The sequence below is a fragment of the Panthera tigris genome, chromosome A2 (assembly GCF_018350195.1).
Source record: "Panthera tigris isolate Pti1 chromosome A2, P.tigris_Pti1_mat1.1, whole genome shotgun sequence".
Classification (NCBI taxonomy): Eukaryota; Metazoa; Chordata; class Mammalia; order Carnivora; family Felidae; genus Panthera; species Panthera tigris.
The window spans coordinates 91,012,791-91,034,861 of NC_056661.1; the positions used below are offsets into that span (position 1 = coordinate 91,012,791).

The 22,071-nt window shown below is 38.7% G+C and overlaps 1 protein-coding gene across 15 annotated transcripts in view; it reads left to right on the plus strand.

The window, feature by feature from the left end:
* The window catches only part of ADAM22 (ADAM metallopeptidase domain 22), a 235,764-nt gene that overhangs the window by 36,183 nt on the left and 177,510 nt on the right, over positions 1-22,071 (plus strand). For all 15 annotated transcript variants that reach the window (XM_042965798.1, XM_042965686.1, XM_042965704.1 and 12 more), the window contains exon 3: positions 4,544-4,620. In XM_042965798.1, the coding sequence (XP_042821732.1) occupies positions 4,544-4,620 (77 nt within the window). The remainder of the gene's footprint in view (positions 1-4,543; positions 4,621-22,071) is intronic.

The window sequence follows — 22,071 nt, forward strand, 5'->3', positions numbered from 1 at the left end:
CTCTTGTTTCAAACATTTTCTTTTTCTTTGAACTAAAAAGGCAGGGTCTAAGATTAACTTTCTGAGACCCACTCTGTCTCACTTTGATGGTGTTGGCTAAGAAGCTGCATTGTTAATATAGCATGAAGTCAGTGTAATTCTACTTAATTTATTATTTCTCCAAGATAACCTAAAGACATAAACATGGTTCTTTTCTTTGGCCTGGTTTTTAAACAAACATGGAGAAGGCAGGTTCCTGAATGATAGAAGGTCACAGAGAATACAGGGACAACATTTACTGTCGTGGTCACCACTGCAAGTTGGGTTTGGTTGGGAAAGTCTGATGTTTGGAGTTTGATCCTTATGCCTTCATGGGTATCAGTGCTTCCAATGTGAGTGCCATGGAGGAGAGTGACATGGAACCATTGGTGAAATCAACTCTTTATTGAACCCCTTTTCTAAATGTTCAGGCACATTGCCATTGAATGCTGTATTGGTTTCGTATTGCCGCTGTTACAGCATTACCACACATTACATTACCACAAAATTAATATAACAAAACAGCAAAAATTAATTTTCTTAAGTTCTAGAGATGAGAAGCCTGGAATGGGTCTTACAAAGCGAAGGTGCAGGTGTTGGCAGGAGTATGTTCCTTCTGGAGGCACTAGGGGAGAAATGTTTCTTGCTTTTTCCAATTTCTAGGGGCTTCCAATGTTCATTGGCACGTGGCTTTTGCCTCACCTTATTCTCATCTCTGTTTCCATGATCACATCTCCTTCTCTGACTCTGACCCTTCTAAGACTCTGGTTTTATAAATACCCTTGTGATTAGATTGGGCCCACCTGGATAATCCAGGCTAGTCTATCCATCTCAGGATCCTTAAATTAAGCACATATGCAAGCTCCCTTTTTCCATGTATGGTAGTATGTTCATGGGTTCCGGGAGCTAGAGTTTGGGCCTCTTTAGGGCCATTATTCTATCTGCTATAGATTCCTTTTAGTCACTTATGTGTCTCCCAGGTGCCACCTCCTCAGAGAGGCTTCCAGGACCACCTAGAATCTCATCTATTCTGGTCACCTGTTTACCTTGTTTTATTAAATCTGGGAATAGTGTATTTATTTTCCAATTTTATTTTTTATTGTTAATTTTCTGTCATTTTATTTGTCACCTACTTTCTCCTTCCACTTGAAAACAAGCTCCAGTAACAGAGAAACATGGTCAGTTTTCTTCACTACCTTGTCTACCAGATCAAAATAGTTCCTAACGCTTGGTAGATTCTCAGAAGATGTTTGTTGAATGAATCAATCTGTATACAGTCTAAGGAAGCCTGCCTTGCATTACAACAATAGTAATATATACTTGTTCCTATTACTATCAATAATGCAATTTTTTCTTTTTACTAAATAGCAGTTAAACATGCTGTCAATAGATTTTCTTTTGAATTTAAGTAATGTGTTTCTCTTTGGGACATGTATGAGATCAATAAAGATACCAGATATAAACTGAAGCTACAGGAAAAACAAAACATAGGGACTAGATGAAATTAATATAAACAGTGAGTATCTTGCTAAGAAAGAATGGTTATATTATCTTGATCCCTACAATGAATCATGATGCCATGATGAATAACATGGGGCCTCTTCCCTGTTGACAACAGTAAATGCCAAGAAAGAATGGAGGGAAGAGGGAAGAGAGGTTTTAATTGAGACATCAATTCTGGTAAGCTGAGCTTTCCTCAGCCTGTTCCAAAACACGGTTGTTAGCACTTCAGGAAACTCTGAAAGCTTTTAGACAAAAGGAAAGACATTAATGGCATTAAGAACAACCTTGATGGAAGGAGTGTGTTTCTATAAGCAGGTAATTTATAGCTGTTAAATTTTTGCTCATTTTTGTATCCAGGTGACTCATAAAACAAACCCTCAAATGAGTTAGTCAGGAAATACTTACTGAGTACCCCATGCTGGTCAGTACTGAGGCCCTCATATCAAATTGAACAGTATTGAGGAGGAGAAGAGGAGGAGGCTTGGAAGGGTTGGGAAGACTTCATAGAAGAGGAGTGTTTAGGCTAAACTGTGTTTCCTCCAAAATTCATATGTTGAAGCTCTCACCCCTGCTATGACTGTATTTGGAGATGAGGTATTTAAAGAGGTAATTAAGACTAAATGAGGTCATTTGGGTGGGCCCTAAATACAGGATGACTGATGTCCTTACAAGAAGAGAGAGAGGGGGGCACCTGGGTGGCTCAGTTGGTTGAGCGTCCATATCTTGATTTCAGCTCAGGTCATGATCCCAGGGTTGTAGGATGGAGCCCTGCATCAGGCTCCATGCACAGCATGGAGTGAGATTCTCTCTCCCTCCCTCCCTCCCTCTCCCTTTGTGCCTTTCCCCTGCTCGTGCTCTCTTTCCCTTTCTTTCTCTCTCTCTCTCTCAAATAAAAAAAAGGAGATAGAGAGACACAGGCATGCACACATACAGAGTAAAGGCCATGTGAGGATCCAGTGAAAAGCCAAGGAGAGAGGTCTCAGGAGAAACCAAATCTGCCTATACCTTGATCTTGTAGTTCCAGCCTCCAGAACTTTGAGAAAGTAAATTTTTGTTGTTTAAGCCACCTAGTCTGTGGCACTTTGTTATGACAGCCCTCAGGGATTGATACAAGGAGGGGTTTGATCTACATCTTGAAAGATGGATAGGGCCATTTCTGGGAAATGGCCTTGGTGAAGATCACTCAGTATCCAAAGGTCTGGTTCATCATGGCACTTTGCAGAAGTGATGAATGAAAGCCACAAAAAAAGTGGGAATGCACACAGCTTGTTGAATTAAAGAGAAGAGAGAATTGCGCATGAATAGAGTACAGGTGGGCCCTTGGGGACTTGTGTGGCATTGTCTGGGAGGTGGGGAGGAGACTGTGGAGGATCTTGATATCCAGGGGGAGAAAGTTTGTATTTGATACAGTAGAAAATCTGGGGCTTACCAAAAGTCAATTTTAGATCAGGGTGAATATGATCTATGGCAGATATGGAAATGAAGAGTAAGGTGTGGCTTCAGGAATTACAAGAAGAAAAAAAAAAACCAGAGTTTGGTGATAGATAGCCTGGGTGTTAACTGGGGAGAGCCAGCAGTTAAAAATGAATGGTAATGAGGTAATGAGGCTGAGAGGTATTCAAATAGTTGTTCTTTCTTCGGGTTTCATGGGGATTGGAATGTGTTAGCAACTGACTAACTGGAATGCCCTACCCCCACTTCTTTCAAATACTTGAAAATAGAAGGATTACCCTTTCTTTCCATAAAGCTTTATTATTATCAATTAAGCTTTCTCCTTTCACCTACAACCAGAAGCTTACTATGTGTGAAGATCCCAGGGATGATTGAGGTGCCCTTTATGCCCCACAGAATCCTAGGATAGTTCTTTTTTTAAGATGTGCTCGTTCTCCGAGAACAGTAACACCATCTGCCTCACGTACCACATAAATACAGTTGCTCAGATGGTTCTTATCTATAAAATCGCGTTTGTTTTATTTTCACTGTTGGAATTATACGTGTTTATTTTAGAAATTTTGGATACCAGACAGACATAAACAAAAAATTAAAATAATTCATAGTCCTGCTTAGCTATAGCTACAGTTAATATTTGGGGAATCAAATGGAATAGTTTTGATTACTTCAGTTAATGCATATGATTATTGAATATGTTAATATTAGTGTTATTGGTAACATTACATTTTTTTTTTTTAAGTTTAGAGTCCCTTGTGATTTTCTCTGGGAGTTCCTAGAATAGCATAGAAAATAGTGACTTTTTTTTTTTTCCAAACAAATTTTCGTAGGTGGTATTTGCAGTAGATAGCAGAGGTTCAGTTTTGCTCTTAGGAAGATGTGGAAACCTCTCTGAAATAATGTTTGGTAAATTAGAACTGACTTACTATTTTTAAAGTGTGTGTTTCATTTAGGATGAAGAAGGTTTTTAAGAGATTCAGATATCTTCCTTGTAAATAGCTCATATTCACTGTATTATTTTACTCTTGAACATATTTTTCCTATCTTTTTTTTAATGTTTACTTATTTTTGACAGAAAAAGAGAAAGAGCGGGAGAGAGAGAGCACGCATGGGTGCAGAGAGGGAGGGAGGCAGAATCTGAAGCAATGTGGGGCTAGAATGAACCTGCCAGATCATGACCTCAGCTGAAGTCACACTTAACCGACTGAGTCACCCACGCACCCCCCATATCTCTTTTTTAACATACAAAGTTTAATTTTAGAGGAGCCAGTCATTTAATACAGAATAAAATGAATGAAGTGCAGTCTTCTTGGAAATGAAATGGTTAGCCACTTGAGATAAACCAGAAAGGTAGGGCACTTGCCCTCTAAGGTTAGGTGGTATTTTACTTCAGACTGGTGAATGTTTGGCTTCTAAGAAGGTGCAGATTTTATGTTTTTTTCATTTCATGTCCGCGATGAATTGGCTTTCTAATTTATGATGTTATAAACCTTTTTGAATCATCATAAGAAATGCTTATTGTCCAATTGCCGTGGCTAAATAATAAATACCTTTTATCTTTTTGATATTGCAGTTGACTCATGTTGACCAGGCAAGCTTCCAGGTTGATGCCTTTGGAACATCCTTTATTCTCGATGTCGTGCTAAACCAGTAAGTCTTTGTTGAGCTGTTCTCACTTTGGTCAGATATACATTCAAACCACTTTTATAACTTTTGTAAAGTTTTGTTTTCTTACTGTATTTTACTTCATCTTCCCATATCAGTTAAATACTACATTTAAAACTTTTCTATTGACTGTAAGTTATAAAGTCTGACAAATGACAGGAAATGGATATTCATTTAAAATTGAACAGCTGTAACAGATTTGAGAAGGTAAAGTGGAGGGCAGGACTTACTCTAATATTTTGCATAAGAGTATATGTGACCTAAGTTCCTATGAATGGCAGTAAATTGTGAAAATAATATTTAGGATATTAACACATCTTCTTTAAGAACAGCAGAAAAGAGTTACTTTTTTTGCTCAGTGATTCAAAGGACTGGCTGCATGATGTGCGACTCCTAATAATGGCATTAGATGCTTTGATTTGGGAGTCCGTTTCTGTGAGATGTAGGGTACTGCTATTATTCTGTAAATATGATATAATTTTGGAAATTCTGTTTTTCAGTTTTATTAGCCACATTTGAAGTGTTCAATAGCCATCCATGCCTAGTGGTTACCTTATTGGACAAGGCAGAACATTTCCATCACGGCAAACGGTTCTGTTGAGCATTGCTGGTTTAGATTTCTTTTGGGGAATGGGCACTATGTATAACTGTTAGATTCTTGAGCTAGATCAGTCAGTATTCAGGAGGAGAATTCATGTCTTCCTTTTAGATTCCAGGCCATGTCCAATGGATTAACTTAATAATTAGTCTTACTAGGATCCTGATTTTTATGGAATTTATTGCAACGTCATAAATTTTGATAATATCATTTGTGTTATATTAATATTTAAGCCGTGTATTAGGTTTTTTTTTTTTTTTTTTTTTTTTTTTTTTTTTTTTTAGAGAGAGAGAGAGAGAGAGAGAGAGAACAAGCAGGGGAGAGGCAGAGAGAGAGAGGGAGAGAGATAATCCTAAGTAGGCTCCACACTGTTAGCTCAGACCCCAAACTCCGGGCTCTATCCCACGACACTGGGAGATCATGATCTAAGCCTAAACCAAGAGTCAGATGCTTAACTGACTGAGCCACCCAGGAGCCCCTAGTTTATTTTTTAATTAGGCTGTCTCATGGCTACCTCTTGTAAGTTTTTCTCCTCTCTCCCCACATTTTTGTAGTTCACAAACAAATCTGAAAAGCATTGTGTTAGATTGACTATTTGGGTGATCCATTAATGGGAGTTGTTTGTTCTTTGATCATGTACATTTTAAAAATGTAACATAAATTTTTAAAAATGTGACATAAACTATATTTCTACTGTGCTCATTAAAATACAGTTTATTGCTTGTTTTTAAAATCAGTGGCTTAGAACATATATAATTAAAGCCTTTCTACCACACTTTATACCAGGTATTTAACCTAGTTTCATGGAGCATAAGACTCTGTTAATATGATTTGTATCTTATATTCCTGCTTGATGTAAATGCCCTAAAATATACATTTTTAAGTTACTTACTGCGTTTTTTCGGCAACTTTCATATTCTAAAGTTTTTAAAAACTCAGTATAAAGGAATGCATGCTCCTTAAAAGAATAATGATAAAGTAGCAAAAACAGTGTCATATAAGTGTACCACTTGGAAATGGATTGCCCCATTTTATTTAAAAAAAAATTTTTTTAATGTTTATTTACTTTTGAGAGAGAGAGAGACAGAGCACGAGTGGGGGAGGGGCTATTTACTTTGGAGAGAGAGAGAGAGAGAGAGAGAGAGAGAGAGAGCGCGCGCGCACGCGCACACACGTACGCACGAGTGGGGGAGGGGCAGAGAGAGAGAGGGAGACCCAGAATCCGAAGCAGGCTCCAGGCTCTGAGCTGTCAGCACAGAGCCTGACACGGGGCTCGAACTCACAAACCATGAGATCATGACCTGAGCCGAAGCCGGACGCTCAACCAACTGAACCACCCAGGCGCCCCTGCCCAATTTTAAATTGTAACCCTCTCTGCTCTCACTCTTTTATCGAGCCTACTACCTGTTCTTCTCCCCTGCTTCATTTTTATTTTAATTTCATTTCATTTAATTTTGTTTTGTTTTATTTTATTTTATTTTAATGTTTATTTTTGAGAGAGAGAGAGAGAGAGAGAGAGAGAACGAGTAGAGGAGGAGCAGAGAGAGAGGGAGACACAGAATTTGAAGCAGGTTCCAGGCTCTAAGCTGTCAGTACAGAGTCTGACACGAGGCTTGAACCCATGAACCATGAAATCATGACCTGAAGTTGGATACTTAACTGACTGAGCCACTCAAGCACTGCTCCCCTGCTTCATTTTTTAAAACATAATATTCATCACCATTTAGTATATAGGTTGAATCACATGATATCATCATTTTTGCACATCAAACAGTGTAGCCACACCAGCATTGTCATATGGTGAATTAATATTCTGTATTTTAATTACTTACTTTGTTTATTGTCTTTTTCCTCTCACTAGAGTATAAGCACCTTGAGGGCAGGAATTTTCTTTCCTTCCTTGGTGTTTCCTTAGCACAGAATGGTTACTAAATTCCAGACTGGGAAGCTATATAGACTTAGAAGCCAGACATTGGAATTCCCTGGAATTTGCAGGACACAGGGAAGACCAGATAAAGGATGGAGGCTATCAACTGGGGAGAAGGCAAACAGCAAAAAAGATCCAGAGATTAAGTGTTTGGGACTAGCTCCCAAAAGCTGAGCATCTGTATATAGGTGTGATTTGGAAAGTCAGATTCCTATGTTTCTGTTTCAATGACTCTTTCCTATCCCTCCTTTATTTTTAAATTTTATTAAATTTATTTTATTAAAAATTTTTTTTAAATGTTCATTTATTTTTGACACAGAGAGAGAGCATGAGCGGGTAGAGAGAGAGAGAGAGGGAGACACAGAATCTGGAGCAGGCTATAGGCTCCGAGCTGTCAGCACAGAGCCCAATGTGGGGCTCGAACTCACGAGCTGTGAGATCATGACCTGAGCCAAAGTTGGACACCCAACCAACTGAAACACCCAGGCGCCCCTATTTAACTTTTTTTAACATAAGAAAAATTTAATAGCATAAGTTGAGGGAGTGACATAGACGTGGAAATTCCCTCACATTCCTCCTTTAAATCACTATTCCTGTGGATAGCCCAGCCTCAGTTTCTGGTTCCTGACAGTTGTAAAGCCTTGATTATCAGTTCTCAAAGAAATGATATTTTTTCCTGTCCATTCTGCCCTAAACTACCTCACTTCCTTTGGAGAAATCTCAGCCCCAAAACATTCTGTTCCTAAAGGCGAAACACACATGGCCATACTTATCAGAGCATGAATACTTTGGAATACTAAGGGTAAAGCAGAATTTCTTTGGAGATACTGGCAAGAATCTCCATTGGGCATTTTCCCTCTTATTGCAATGGAAATTTAAAATTGCAAGAAGTACAAAGTATAAGATAATAACATAAATGGAGGTTCCTGGGCTGAGGAATATGTGAAGTCCTTTTTTTTTTTTTTTTTTTTTGTTCTGGGATCTATATTACATATGGGTTGCACAAAGCTGATTTCTTTATGCTATAAGAGCCAGGATGATTTGATACAAAGTTTTTTTTTTCTTATTTTTATGAAGAATGTTTTTAATTCATGGTTTCAGTTTATATATTGCCTTGTGGTTGTGTTGATTAAGGAGCAGGAAGGTGAAAAATTGAATATGCTCTTCAAAAATTATTTTTCTTATGAGGCAATTCTAGGATTGTGGAACCGGTGGAGTTTTTTGTTTATTTGTTTTAAACTGGAGGCAAATTAAATAAGTCTCTGTGTAGCTGGATTCCAGTTGCAGATTAGATCCAATAATACATATTTTTATATTGGAGTGGAAGGAAAAGTATCATTACATAATATTCCTTCTGACTGTTCAGTAAACAGAATTATCTATAACAAAATTATGCAAGAGTTCAACCTTTAAGTTGTAATTTCTACAAAAGACAGATAAGGAATATGGAATATGGTTAAAAATGAAAAGCACAGCCAGTTCCTGTTTTGTCGAGCGATTTTTAGTTCTTTCATGGGGTCACACAGTTGTGAAATCTCACTCTTTAGGACAGATCAATTAAAAAAAAAAGCCCAAACCTATGGTCTAGCCTGGTCAAACTGGTCCTGAGGCCACATTGGACCTTTCCAGAGATCAGTGACTGGTGAAACATTTCTGGGAAAGAAGAAGACTCAATGAAGATATTTTATACCACATATGTAATACTGTATATACATATGTGTGTGTGTGTGTGTGTGTGTGTGTGTGTGTGTGTGTGTGTGTATACACACACACACACACACTATATAAAATAGTACGTAATATATATTACATATGTGTTATTGGAGCAATTCATTCAAGCCAGGTCTTTTCCTATAAGTCTCTCTCCTGTTCTTCAAAAAGTGAATGATTAAACTGCCCAAAGCCTTGCACAAATTTTGAAAAAATTTCTTTTCCATATTCCTTGATCCTTTTACAACAGGTGTCCTGACAACACAAATCACAGGTGTGTAGGCACACCCACACCTGCACCCATACACACCCACATACCCATCCCTACACACCCCACAAAGAAGCAAATACTCCACATGGATATGGTTAGTTGTTTTATGATGTGAAACATATAATTAGGAAGAGAACCCATCTTTTATAGCCTGTTTTTGGAAGGGGATTCTGTGGTACAGTTCACAGATTTCAGATGATCCTGTTCCCAAGTTTTGACTATATTTTACATATTCTCTCATTTTTAAAATTCTGATAACAACAAAAATATTTTCTATAACTGAAGATCCTTTTATCAGTGGCATTTTTCCCTATGTGACAGGAGGGAGGTGGGGAGCTGTCAGCAGATGGGGTTGCCCATGCCAAGTGGGAGGTGGTGTAGAGATGGGGGTAGGGGGAGGGGGAGAAGCAGGAACAAGGTCAGACAAGGAACATCCAAATTCTGTTCAAATGGGCAAGTCCAGTTTTGTCTTCTCTCATTTAGCCAATTAGTCACCTTCTAATCATTTGCCAATCAATCACCTCTTGATTGCTTTCTGCTAGCACTCTTGAATTTGCAGGGAAAGTAGAAATCCCAATGGACAAAAAACAGGGTATGAATCCAATTGGAAGTTAGGTCTGGAAGTCTCATTTCCTTAACTATGCTTTATGTACATTGTGAATAAAAATAAGTGATGGGTGCTTGGGGTGCCTAGGTGGCTTAGTCTGATAAGCGTCTGACTCTGGGTTGCGGCTAGTTCAGCTAGTTCAAGCCCCACATCGGGCTCTCTCCTGACAGCACGGAGCCTGCTTGGGATTCTGTCTCCCTCTCTCTCTGCCCCCTCCCCCTTTTGCTTTCTATCTCTCTCTCAAAATAAGTAAAAAAAAAACTTAAAAATTAATGAGGTTGGCAAGATAGCAGGACCCAGATTATATAGGGTCTCATAGACACAGAAAAGACTTTGGATGACAGGCAAACAGAGACTCCTGGTTTTCCCCACACCATGATCTTGCATTATTGACTCCTTTCTCCACTAACTTACGATCCTTTATTAATCATATTTAGTTATTGTATATTTTAATGTCTTCCCAAACCAATCTCTTCTGAAGATCTATTCATTAATTTTTTGGCCTGGTATCCTCATACTATTTGTTGTAGCTTTATAAATGTTTTAATATCTAGCATAGAAAAATCTCTCATTAGTTTTCTTTTGTAAACTTTCTTAGATATTTTTGCCTTTTCTAATATGGAAATTTATACTAACTTTGTCAATCTCCTTTTGGAATTTTAATTGAATTGTCACTAGATCTCTATTTTAATTTGGGAAAAGTACATGTTTTTATAGGTACTTATTCTTTCCATCCAATACCATTGTGTTTTTTTGTTTTGTTTCTTTGTTTTTTTTTTTTTTTTTTTTTTTTTTTTTTTTTTTTTTTTTTTTTTTTTTTTTTTATTTAAGCATCTATTTTGTCTCTCAGTAAAATTTAGTACTTTGGTTTTTACAGGTTCTGCACATTTCATGTAGAACCTTTTCATAGGAATTGTGGTCTTTGTTGCTACTGTGGATATCTTTCCATGTTTTGTAATTTAGTTATTAATGATATTTAGGAAAGTCACTGATTTGCATACCTTATTAATTTCTTTAATGTTGCTAGTGCTTTTTATTTGTTTCTCTTGGATTTTCTAGTTTGACAATAACATTACTGGAGAATTATAAAAGTTTTTTCTTGGGGCGCCTGGGTGGCTCAGTCGGTTGAGCGGCCGACTTCGGCTCAGGTCACGATCTCGCAGTCCGTGAGTTCGAGCCCCGCATCGGGCTCTGTGCTGACAGCTTAGAGCCTGGAGCCTGTTTCAGATTCTGTGTCTCCCTCTCTCTCTGACCCTCCCCCATTCATGCTCTGTCTCTCTCTGTCTCAAAAATAAATAAACGTTAAAAAAAAAAAAAAAGTTTTTTCTTTCCAAAGTGTTACTTCATATTACTGTTGCCCATCTTAATGCTTTCTCTAGCAGTTCCTGAACTCTATTATTTGGTGATAATAGCATTTTTGTCTTGGTTCTTTTTTTTTTTTTTTAATGTTTGTTTATTTTTTACAGAGAGAGAGAGAGAGCGAGCACAAGCAGGGGAAGGGCAGAGAGAGAGGGAGACACAGAGTCCGAAGCAGGCTTGAGGCTTTGAGTTGTCTGCACAGAGCCCGGCACGGGGCTTGAACTCACAAACTGTGAGATCATGACCTTAGCCAAAGTCGGATGTTTAACTGACTGAGCCACCCAGGCGCCCCATGTTTTGGTTCTTTGGGGAATGGGAATATGTCTTGTATTCACTGTTAAGTAGAATGTTGATTGTTGATTTTTGAGAGCTAGTCTTTATTATGTTAAAGCAATATCCTATATCTTGTATAATAAGTTTTTTTAAGGGAATGAGTATTAGATTTTATTGAACCCCTTTCTAGTCAATTTGAGTGAACATATTGATATTCTTATTTGACAACTTTATCATGTTGCATAATTCATCGTTGTAGCCCATATGTTGCTGGCCTTTCTAGTTGTGACTACAGAATGGAATTATACCTCCTGTTTTTATCTAAATTACTATGGCATAAGCCCTTACGGGCTTTTCTGCTATAAGTTACCTCTGTCTCCAAGTGTGTTCCTCAACCATTTAGGAGATTTGTTGTTGTCTTTTACCTTGCCCCTCCATTCCTGCCTCTGATAGATCTCCTGCAGTGACTCTCATGACAGCTGCCCTGCTGGGCACAGCTGCCCTCCACCAGTGAAGACTGCTGACATCTGCCAGGAGTGGTCACTCCAAGTACCCATGGACCCAAACCCACCCACAGGCCTTCTTGTGGAGTCATTGCCACCATAGTAGGAGGGCACAGCTATAGCCTCTACTTAGAGATAGGCAGAGAAAAGGGCAAGTTCTTTTTTTCTCTGGTCCAAGGCACCATACGTTCTGTTTCAGTGTGAAAAGCACTGGGGACATCTACTCTCAGAAAGTGAAATTGGACCCCTAATCTCAGAGTGATGATCTGACTTGACTACCATGGCTTGACAGTATCTTTCCCAAAGTATGACTTATTCAACTCTAAATAATATTCCATGTGTGATGACTGTAGCCTAGAACACCAAGTACATGTCTTTGTCACAGTCTTTACTCCTGCATGAGGTGAGGAATAGATTAGGATTGTACAGCCCTCCTGCATTCGATCTGGCTCCTAATTTTCCCTGATCCAGTGCTTAGACAAGGATAGACAGTTTTCAGGAAGGGGGCAGGAAGACAAACGCAAACATGGGGCAAACACCGCAGTTAACACCCTGAGGAGAGTGTAATTGCTTTTCTCTGTTGGTTCAGGCTCTCTGAAGAGTTCACAGAACCCCAAGGATTTCCTGGGGGAATCTGCTCCCCCCAAAAGGGAGAGTTGCCCAACTGCAAATTCTAGTTTTTATTTTATAAAGTTACAACTGATTTTAAGACAGTTTCTAATTTAGAATTTTAAGATCCAGTCTCTTTAGGTACCCTATTACTAACTACTAAAATAGATATGCTGTTATATTATTAGAATTTTTACATCATCAATAATGAATGAGATTGTATCGGAATTAAAAAACTGTATAAAATGAATTTTTTTATTTACAAAAAATTCCTTGAAACACTATCTTGGAGACTATAAGAGTCACATACGTATCTTTAGTGTTTAAAAGTCCTTACCTTTATTTTGACTAGTCCAGTAATCTTTTAAAGAGATAAGTCCTTGATAAATAGTCATTTATTTTTTTTAATGTTTATTTTTGAGAGAGAGAGTGCTCGTGCACGCACGTAAGTGGTGGGGGGGGGGGGGGAGACCGCGAATCCTAAGTGGGCTCTGCGCTGACAGGAGAGAGCCCAATGCAAGGCTCAAACTCAGGAACTGTGAGATCATGACCTGATGCTTAACCCACTGAACCACCCAGGTGCCCCAATAAACGGTAATTTCTGATGGATATTGATATATTTATCTACTTGTTTTTAAACCAACTTTGGGAAGTTGTATTTTCCTGGAGAATTGTCCACATAAGTTTTATCAGTATATTTTTGTGTATGCTTTTTAGGAAATAACTTCTAAAATTTCTTCTATATCTATTGTTATATCGTCATTTTCCATGCTTTCGTTTATGCTTATCAGGTATAAACTCAAATATACAAACTTTTAGGAACATATTTACCACATAAATTAAGCAATGTGATTATTATTTATTTATTTATTTTTTAATGTTTATTTATTTTTGAGAGAGAGAGAGAGAGAGAGAGAGAGAGACAGTGTGAGTGGGGGAGGTGCAGAGAGAGAGGGAGATACAGAGTCCGAAGCAGGCTTGAGGCTCTGAGTTGTCCACACAGAGCCTGACACGGGGCTTGAACTGATGAACTGCAAGATCATTACCTGAGCTGAAGTCAGTCACTTAACTGACTGAGCCACCCAGGCGCCCTGCAATTTTTAAAAACAATTTTATTGAGGCGTTTTTACACGTCATAAAATTCATCCCTTTCATGTGTACAATTCAATGTTTTTTTTTTTTAATTTAACTTTACTGGCTGGTGCAACTATCAACATAAGTCAGTTTTAAAACACTTTTCTTTTTTTTTTTAAGTTTATTTATTCCTTTTTGAGAGAGAGGGGTGGGCACAGAGAGAATCCCTAGCAGGCACTGTGCAGTCAGCACAGAGTCCAACCCACAGGGCTCAAACACACGAACTGTGAGATCACAACCTGAGCTGAATCTGACATTTAACCAACTGAGCCACCAAAGGTGGCTCTAGAACACTTTTCAATTCTCCACTAAGATACCTCATTTTTATTGAAACTTAATCCCCGTTCCTGTCTCCAGCCGCAGGCAACTACTAACCTCCTTTTTATGTCTTTATAAATTTACCTTTTCTGGACATTTCATATAAATGGAATCACACAATATGCATTCTTCTGTCTAGCTTCTTTTATTTGACATGATTTTGAAGTCCATCCCTGATGTAGCATGTCTTCACAGTTCATTCCTTTTTATTGCTGAATATTATTTCATTTATAGATATATGATATAGACAGATTACGTCTATCCATTCACCTGATGACGGGTATGTAGGTTGTTTGCAGTTTTTGGCAATTAAGAATAATGTTGCTATGAACATTCACGTGGAAATCTTTGTGTGGATCTAAGTTTTCATTTAGTTTTATGTTTAATTGTTTTGAGAAATGCTAAACTGTTTTCCAAAGTGGGCTTTTGGTTTTTTAATGGTACAGTAACAGCTGTTTTTCTGTAAGTTCTATTTTACAGGAAGAGTGGTGTCAGGTATAAATAGTTGCTAAGCTTTCAGGTTCTCAATTCCACGTCCATTGCAAGTCTGGAAGGAGCTCCATGCTTCTCATGGTTATGATTTTATGCTCTTTGATTCATAATAAAACTCTACATTTGAAATATATATTGAACTTCTGACACTTTTTAAGGGATAAGATTCTACCATTAGCACTTTATATAGGAATTTTATATAGACCTGATATTTCTTATACCACAGCTGAAATGTATTTCATTTCTGCTCTTTTGTTCTAAGTTGAAAGATGGTCATTTTAAATTCTGACTGCTAACACTAGGCAGAAAGTATCCTGGGCTTAGCCTAGAATGGCCTTGATTATTAGCTGGGCAGACCTTGACTGCAAAACCCATAGCAAAGGAGAATGGTGGGTGAGGTAGGGGGCATTGGATGTGCCTGGCCAAGAGCCGGAAAGTCATCCAGTACTGAAGCTGAGACCGGGAAAATTGTTTTGAAGGGGGCATCTGGAAGGAGTTCTAGAGGCAAACAGGACCCTAGGGGCTGGAGCCTTTTATAGGGTTTGGAAGGCCAAACTCATGGGTAGGGAGAAAGCTGTGCAAGGCTCAAGTCAGTCCTTTTATAAGGATGGGTCAGAGCTGAGCAGAGGAGAGTCAGCTTCCTATTACTGGTCTGTTTAAGCTTTCTCTTTCTGGTTTGTTTTTAAAAGTACAGCCTTGGCAGATAGCCTCTCCTCTGCTGTCCTGCCTGCTGCTCCCTTGCAGTATATTCAATAAACTTCTTTTAAAAAGGAAAGGGTGCCACTTGGGTGGCTCAGCTGGTTAAGCATCCCATTCTTGATCTTCGCTCAGTCATGATCTCACAGTTCACTTAGTGAGATCTGGCCCTGTGTCGGGCTCTGTGCTGACAGCACTGAGCCTGGTTGGGATCCTCTCTCACCCTCTCTCTTTCTCTGCCCCTCCCCTGTTTGTGTATGCTTTCTCTCTCTCTCTCTCTCTCTCTCTCTCTCTTGCGTGCGCTCTCTTTCTCGAAGTAAATAAACAAACTTAAAAAAAAAAGTACAGCCTTAGTGCAGACTCCTTTGTCTTTCATCTGATTATTTAATATGACCTTGAGATGTTTTTGGCACTATCCCCTCTCTTTTTAATCAGGGAGTCTCGAGATTTCAGCACATTTATGAGTATATTATTTAAATTGTAAATAGAATAGTTACATGATTATTTAGTATAACTGAGACTATTTATGGCCCTTGGTGTTTCAAGGAGAATACCCCATAAATACTATTTTTATAGTTAAAATGATTACTGTATATTTCTGTGTTATAGATTTATGTAATTTGCTGGATATAGTAAATATTTTTGATGTGCAGTAATGAAACTTGCAATAAATGTTTTTGCATAATGGCAAAGAAACTCTTTGGAGTTTTTACAGTGATTAGGAGACACATCAAAGATTAAATTATAAGAGTTCACTGCTATTTTTATCCTCGTTGCCAAATTATACAACTCTGTTAAATTATTTAGCAGTGATATGGTAGATAGTCCAACTAAGGGGAATTTTGCTGGTGCAATAAATTGGATTCCCTAGACATATTTAATATAAATTTAAGTTTATGATATGGCTGTTAAGATATTAGGTGAACAAAATCTTTGCAAGATGAAAGACTAAATTTGAGTGACTGGACACTTGTTCTTTAATGGCAATATTTGTTTTATGTAAAGACTGTGTTTGAGGCACCTGGGTGGCTCAGTTAGTTAAGTGTCCCGACTTCAGGCTCAGGTCATGATCTCACAGTTTGTGGGTCCAAGCCCCGCATTGGGCTCCGTGCTGACAGATCAGAGCCTGGAACTTGCTTGCTTGCTTCAGATTCTGTGTCTCCCCCTCTCTCTCTGCCCCTCCCCTGCTTGTGCTCTGTTTCTCTCTCAAAAATAAATAAGCATTAAAAAAAAAGACTGTGTTTTAGGGTGAGGTATAAGGTACATATTTTACCCCAGGTGATGCCATCTACATAGAGCTGGCTTGTTGCTCTTTGTCTCTGAAATACATTTCTCATTCTATTAAAAATATATATCAACTTGTTATCACTCATTGTGAATATATGTATATTTTCTCATGCTTCAGCTCTTGGCATAGGTTCTCAGCCAATGAGATCTGATGTGGAAGGTTGTACTTTACATGCTTGTCGCATGAGTGTTAGCTATAACCGTTGTCAGGGAGTGTGGCCATATTATTCTTTGGTGATTCTTTAATTTGTCTAAAACCAAAGAGTTTTGACTTCTAATATCTAGAAGTGATAGTGCTAGGCATGCTATACTAAGAAACAAAGAAATATGAATGGCCTGGTCATTAAACATTTTACAGAGGCTTAAGGCTTTTGCTGAAAGTGGGAGAGGATAAAGATCAGCTTCAGCTTCCTTCAAGGAAATGGTCCCAGAATCATGGGGTAAAAATGCAGAGGCAGCAAGGAATGGAAACATGGTGTGATGATAGGGAGGGAGGGGTCATAAATATTGTTGCAGCATGGTGGCCGGTTGCAATTGTATGAACAGTAGCTGGGAGGAATTATACATGGGTGCCTGTTATAAAGCTGGGGGATTTGAGAGAAAGGCCCTGGTGTTAGAAGGTGGAGGAGGTAGGGAGCCTGGGTGGCTCAGTCAGCTGAGCATCCAACTCTAGATTTCGGCTGAGATCGTGATTTCACAGTTCGTGGGAACTGCTCAGGTCATGATCTCAAGGTTCATGGGATTGAGCCCTGCGTCAGGCTCTGCACTGACAGCATGGAGCCTGCTTGGGATTCTCTTTCTACTTCTCTCTGCTCCTCCCGCACACATCTCTCTCTTTCTCTCAAAATAAACAAATGAACATTAAAAAAAAAAGGAGGTAGAAGAGGGTCAGTACCGTATCCTCTGATACTGAGAAGGCATTATGAGATCAAAAGAATGAAGGAAGTCGCTCCGTAATGGTTAGACAGAGTTTTATTCAGGGTAGCTTACTGATAAGGGGGGATTGGGTGGACAGATGATCCAGGCTCTACGCAGCTCTTCTCTGCAATTCTCCTTTAGTCCGGACCTTAATCCCCAGCTTTTATAGAGCAAGGGGCATGGCGGTGGGCTGTTGAGTGGTTATCTAAAGTGGTGCCGTCCTGTGTGCCAGAAGATGTAACTAATTATCTCAAGTAGGGTCTTTTGTATGCCAGTTGTCTTTGCTAGTTGCCTGAAGTGGCACCTTCTGTGCCCCAGAAGATCTCTACTAGTTGCCTGAAGTGGCCTGTTATGTGCTCCTCTCTAGGGAAGATCAGAACAAGCCTCCCCACATTCTAGTCACGGCATACATTAACTTCCACAGGGCCTAGAACACATAGTCCTGAGATTGGTCACTGCATGGGCATGAACAAGATGGAGGGCCAAAGATGGAGTCAGTGTTGTTAGCCCTCCTACAACCGGAATGCTCCTCTGTAAGGACTATGCTGGAATAACCCTGTGCAGGACCTTTTGTGTAAGTGTATTCCCATATTTCGGGGTGTATCCCTTGCTCTTGCAGGGAAGAAAATTAGAAGACTTCTCTTATGGTAGGATATGCATTAGATTAATGTTTATGGCAGGGCATTTACATATGAATTGAATATTTAAATTCAAGTAATCTCTATATATTTTATTTTAAGAAAACCTTGTGGTAACTGAACTCATAGTAACTTCAGTTTTATCCTACTCAGACGTGTTGGAGAGGTAAGGCCAATAGAAGCATAAGACATTTGCAGTCTTTCTGGAGGTTATTCTTTGTGCTGCCTTGCTCTTTTCTCCTCCTCTGCTTCTCAGAGGATCAACAGCCCTTTTTAGCAATGGTTAAAACAGCAGATGGGCTTCTTCAATTCAGGCATACATATCCCTCTCCAGTAGACATGATAAAATAAGAGTTATAGATAACTTCTTAGTCTTAGTCTAGAGATTTTTGCTTTCCCTGTATATTCTTTAAAAAAAATATTTTTTAATGTTTATTTTTCAGAGAGAGAGATAGAGTGTGAGTGGGAGAGGGGCAGAGAGAGAGGGAGACCCAGAATCTGAAGCAGGCTCCAGTCTCTGAGCTGTCAGCACAAAGCCCATCGATGGGGATGGGGGTGGGGGGTGGGTGGCTCGTACCCACAATCCGCAAGATCATGACCTGAGCTGAAGTTGGACACTTAACCAACTGAGCCACCCAGGCGCCCCTCTTTTTTTTTTTTTTTTAATGTTTATGTATTTTTGAGAGAGAGAGAGGACAAGCAGGAGAGGGTCAGAGACAGAGAGGGAGACACAGAATCTGAAGCAGGCTTCAGGCCCCCAGCTGTTAGCATAAAGCCCAGTGCGGGCTCTGACTCGTGAAGTGAGAGATCATGTCCTGAACAAAGTTGGACACTTAACTGACTGAGCCACCCAGGCGCCCCTCCCTGTATATTCTTTTAAAAGAGAGACTATAAGGGCGCCTGGGTGTCTCAGTCAGTTAAGCGTCCAACTTCAGCTCAGTTCATGATCTCGTGAGTTTGAGCCCTGCATCAGGCTCTGTGCTAAAGGCTCAGAGCCTGGAGCCTGTTTCAGATTCTGTGTCTCCTTTCTCTGCCCCTACCCTGCTCCTGCTCTGTCTCTTGCTGTCTCTCAAAATTAAATAAAGACATTAAAAAAAATTTAAAGAAAAATAAAAGAGACTATAGTTGGGTGCTTGGGTGGCTCAGTCGGTTAAGCTTCCAGCTCTCGGTTTGGCTCATGTCATTATCTCATGATTCATGGGTTCAAGCCCTGCGTTGGGCTCTATGCTGACAGTGTGGAGCCTGCTTGGAATTCTCTTTCTTTGCGCCTCCCCTGCTGATGTTCTCTCTCTCTCAAACTACATAAATAAACAAACTTAAAAAAAAAAAAAAAAAGAGAGACCATAGTGCAAAAGAGAAAAAAAAAAGATTTTTCCCTAAAATAAATCCATTTATTTTATTTGCTTTCTCTTTTCCCAAGGGAAGAATAATTAGCAAATGAATGATTAATCTTGCTGTTAGCTTATGCTTTATTTCCAGAGTCAAAAGTTACAAACAGTCAAGCTTTACACCTTAAACAGATGCATTTCCGCATGGGATTTTAAGTTTGGTTCTTTAAGGTTAAGTATATGATGTAGGATATTTCAGTGAACTTACGACATACTATTAGGCTTTCATTTATGAATGGGCTGTTTAATCAAAACATCTTTTGAAAGAAAACAATTATGGGAAGTTTGCATGTTTATTAAATAGAAACAGATGGAAAGCTTAGATAACTCATTTTTTTTTCAGTGCATATATAAAAACACCTAAGGTTGAACTTTATTTAAATCATCATTGTGTTTCATAATTAGTCACACATATACACATATATCTTTTCCATATTTGACTTACTTATATGTGAAGTAGGTATTTCAACAAGCTCTAGAGCTGAGGTTATTCAATAGGAATAATTTAAAACAATTATTCTATTCAGTTTTGTATTTTATAACCCTACTTTATTTGATGCAACATAAACAGGGAATCATGTGATATGCCTCACAATATTATTTATTTATTTATTTATTTATTTATTTATTTATTTATTTATTTCTTAATTTTTACTTTAAGTAAGCTCTGTGCTCCACATGGGACTTGAATTCACAACCCTGAGGTCCAGAGTTGCATGCTCTACTGATTGAGACAAGCACCCTCTCACAAGTTTTTAAAAGTTTTTATGTATTTATTAAAAAATTTTTTTTAAATATGAGATTTATTGTCAAATTGGTTTCCATACAACACCCAGTGCTCATCCCAAAAGGTGCCCTCCTCAATACCCATCACCCACCCTCCCCTCCCTCCCACCTCCCATCAACCCTCAGTTTGTTCTGTTTTTAAGAGTCTCTTATGCTTTGGCTCTCTCCCTGGAGAGTGTTATGCTAAGTGAAATAAGTCATACAGAGAAAGACAGATGCCATATGTTTAAAAATTTTTAAGTAACCTCTCCACCCAGTGTGGAACTCGAACTTACAACCCCGAGATCAAGGGTTGCACTTTCTACCAACTGAACCAGCCAGGTACCCCTAAATTTTTATTTAAATTCCAGTTAGTTGACACACAGTGTAATATGTTTTAGGTGTACAGTACAGTGATTCAACACTTCATATAACACCCAGTGTTTTTTTTTATTATTTTTTAATTTAAAAAAATTTTTAATGTATATTTTTGAGACAGAGCGCGAGTGGGGGAGGGGCAGAGAGAGAGGGAGACACAGAATCCAAAGCAAGTTCCAAGCTGTCAGCACAGAACCTGACACGGGACTCAGACCCATGAACCATGAGATAATGACTGAGCCAAAGTTAGACGCTTAACCGACTGAGCCACCCAGGTGCCCCTAATGTCCAGTGTTCTTAAATAATTTTTAATCCTGACTTGTTTTTGCCAAATGATTAGGGGGGAAAAAACGAAAGAAAGGAAAGTTGACAAAAATAATTTAAATTTGGGGAGCCTGGGTGGCCCAGTTGATTAAGCATCTGATTCTTGACCTCAGCTCAAGTCTTGATCTCAGGGTCATGAATTCAAGCCTCACATTGGGCTCTATGCTGGGTGTGAAGACTACTTTTTTTTTTTTTTTTTTAAAGGATACCGTTTTCTGGAAGTATTTATTGAAAAATTTTGTGCAGACACCAACCCTTGTTGGCTAGTTTTATGTTTTTACACTGTGACTGATTAAAACTTTTATTTATTTTAAGTGTTTTTAAAATATTGAAATGTAGAGGGTGCCTGAGTGGCTCAGTGGGTTATGTGTCTGATTTCTGTCATGATCTTGTGGTTCGTGGGTTCGAGCCCCACACCGGGCTCTGTGCTGACAGCTCAGAGCCTGGAACCTGCTTCAGTTTCTGTGTCTTCCTCTCTCTCTGCATTTCCCCGCTCACACTGTGTCTCTGTTTCTCAAAAAAGAAATAATATAAAAAAATGTTGAAATGTATATACATATATATAGAATAGTCCAAATAATACATATGAATAAGTATAAAATATAAAGAGAATATCAGTTTAACCACTACCCAGGTATGGAATGTTACCAGTGTTCTCCAAATCCGTAGCATGCTCTCTCCTTCCCTAACACTAGAAACAACCACCCTGACTTTTCTGATAATCATTTCAGTGATTTTCTTTATAGTTTTATCACCTATTTATGCATCCCTAAACACAAAGGTACATCTCTCTCTCTCTTTTTAAAAAAATTGGAATGTAGGATGGACTTGTGGATTTTTATTTATGCAATGTTTACATTCAATTAGTTATTACTCTTTATGATGTTCAAATTGTCCCAAAGTTGGCTCGTGGGAGCCCTTTCATTTTGGTTCCTGTGTCCCTTTGACATATTAATGACCCCATTAATATTTAAGGGCTTCTCTGCTTTCTGGGACAACAAGAAGGCTTTCTTTCATATGGAACAACCAGGTTCACTTTTAACTTTATAACAGATTTCTGTTTTTGTATGGTGACTAGTTTATGAACAGATACTTGTTATTTTGCTATTTCAATTTTATGTCATTATCATCTTTAAAAAAATTTTTTTTAATGCTTATTTATTTTTGACAGAGAGAGCGAGAGAGCAAGAGCATGAGCGGGGGAGGGGCAGAGAGAGAGGGAGACACAGAATCCAAAGTGG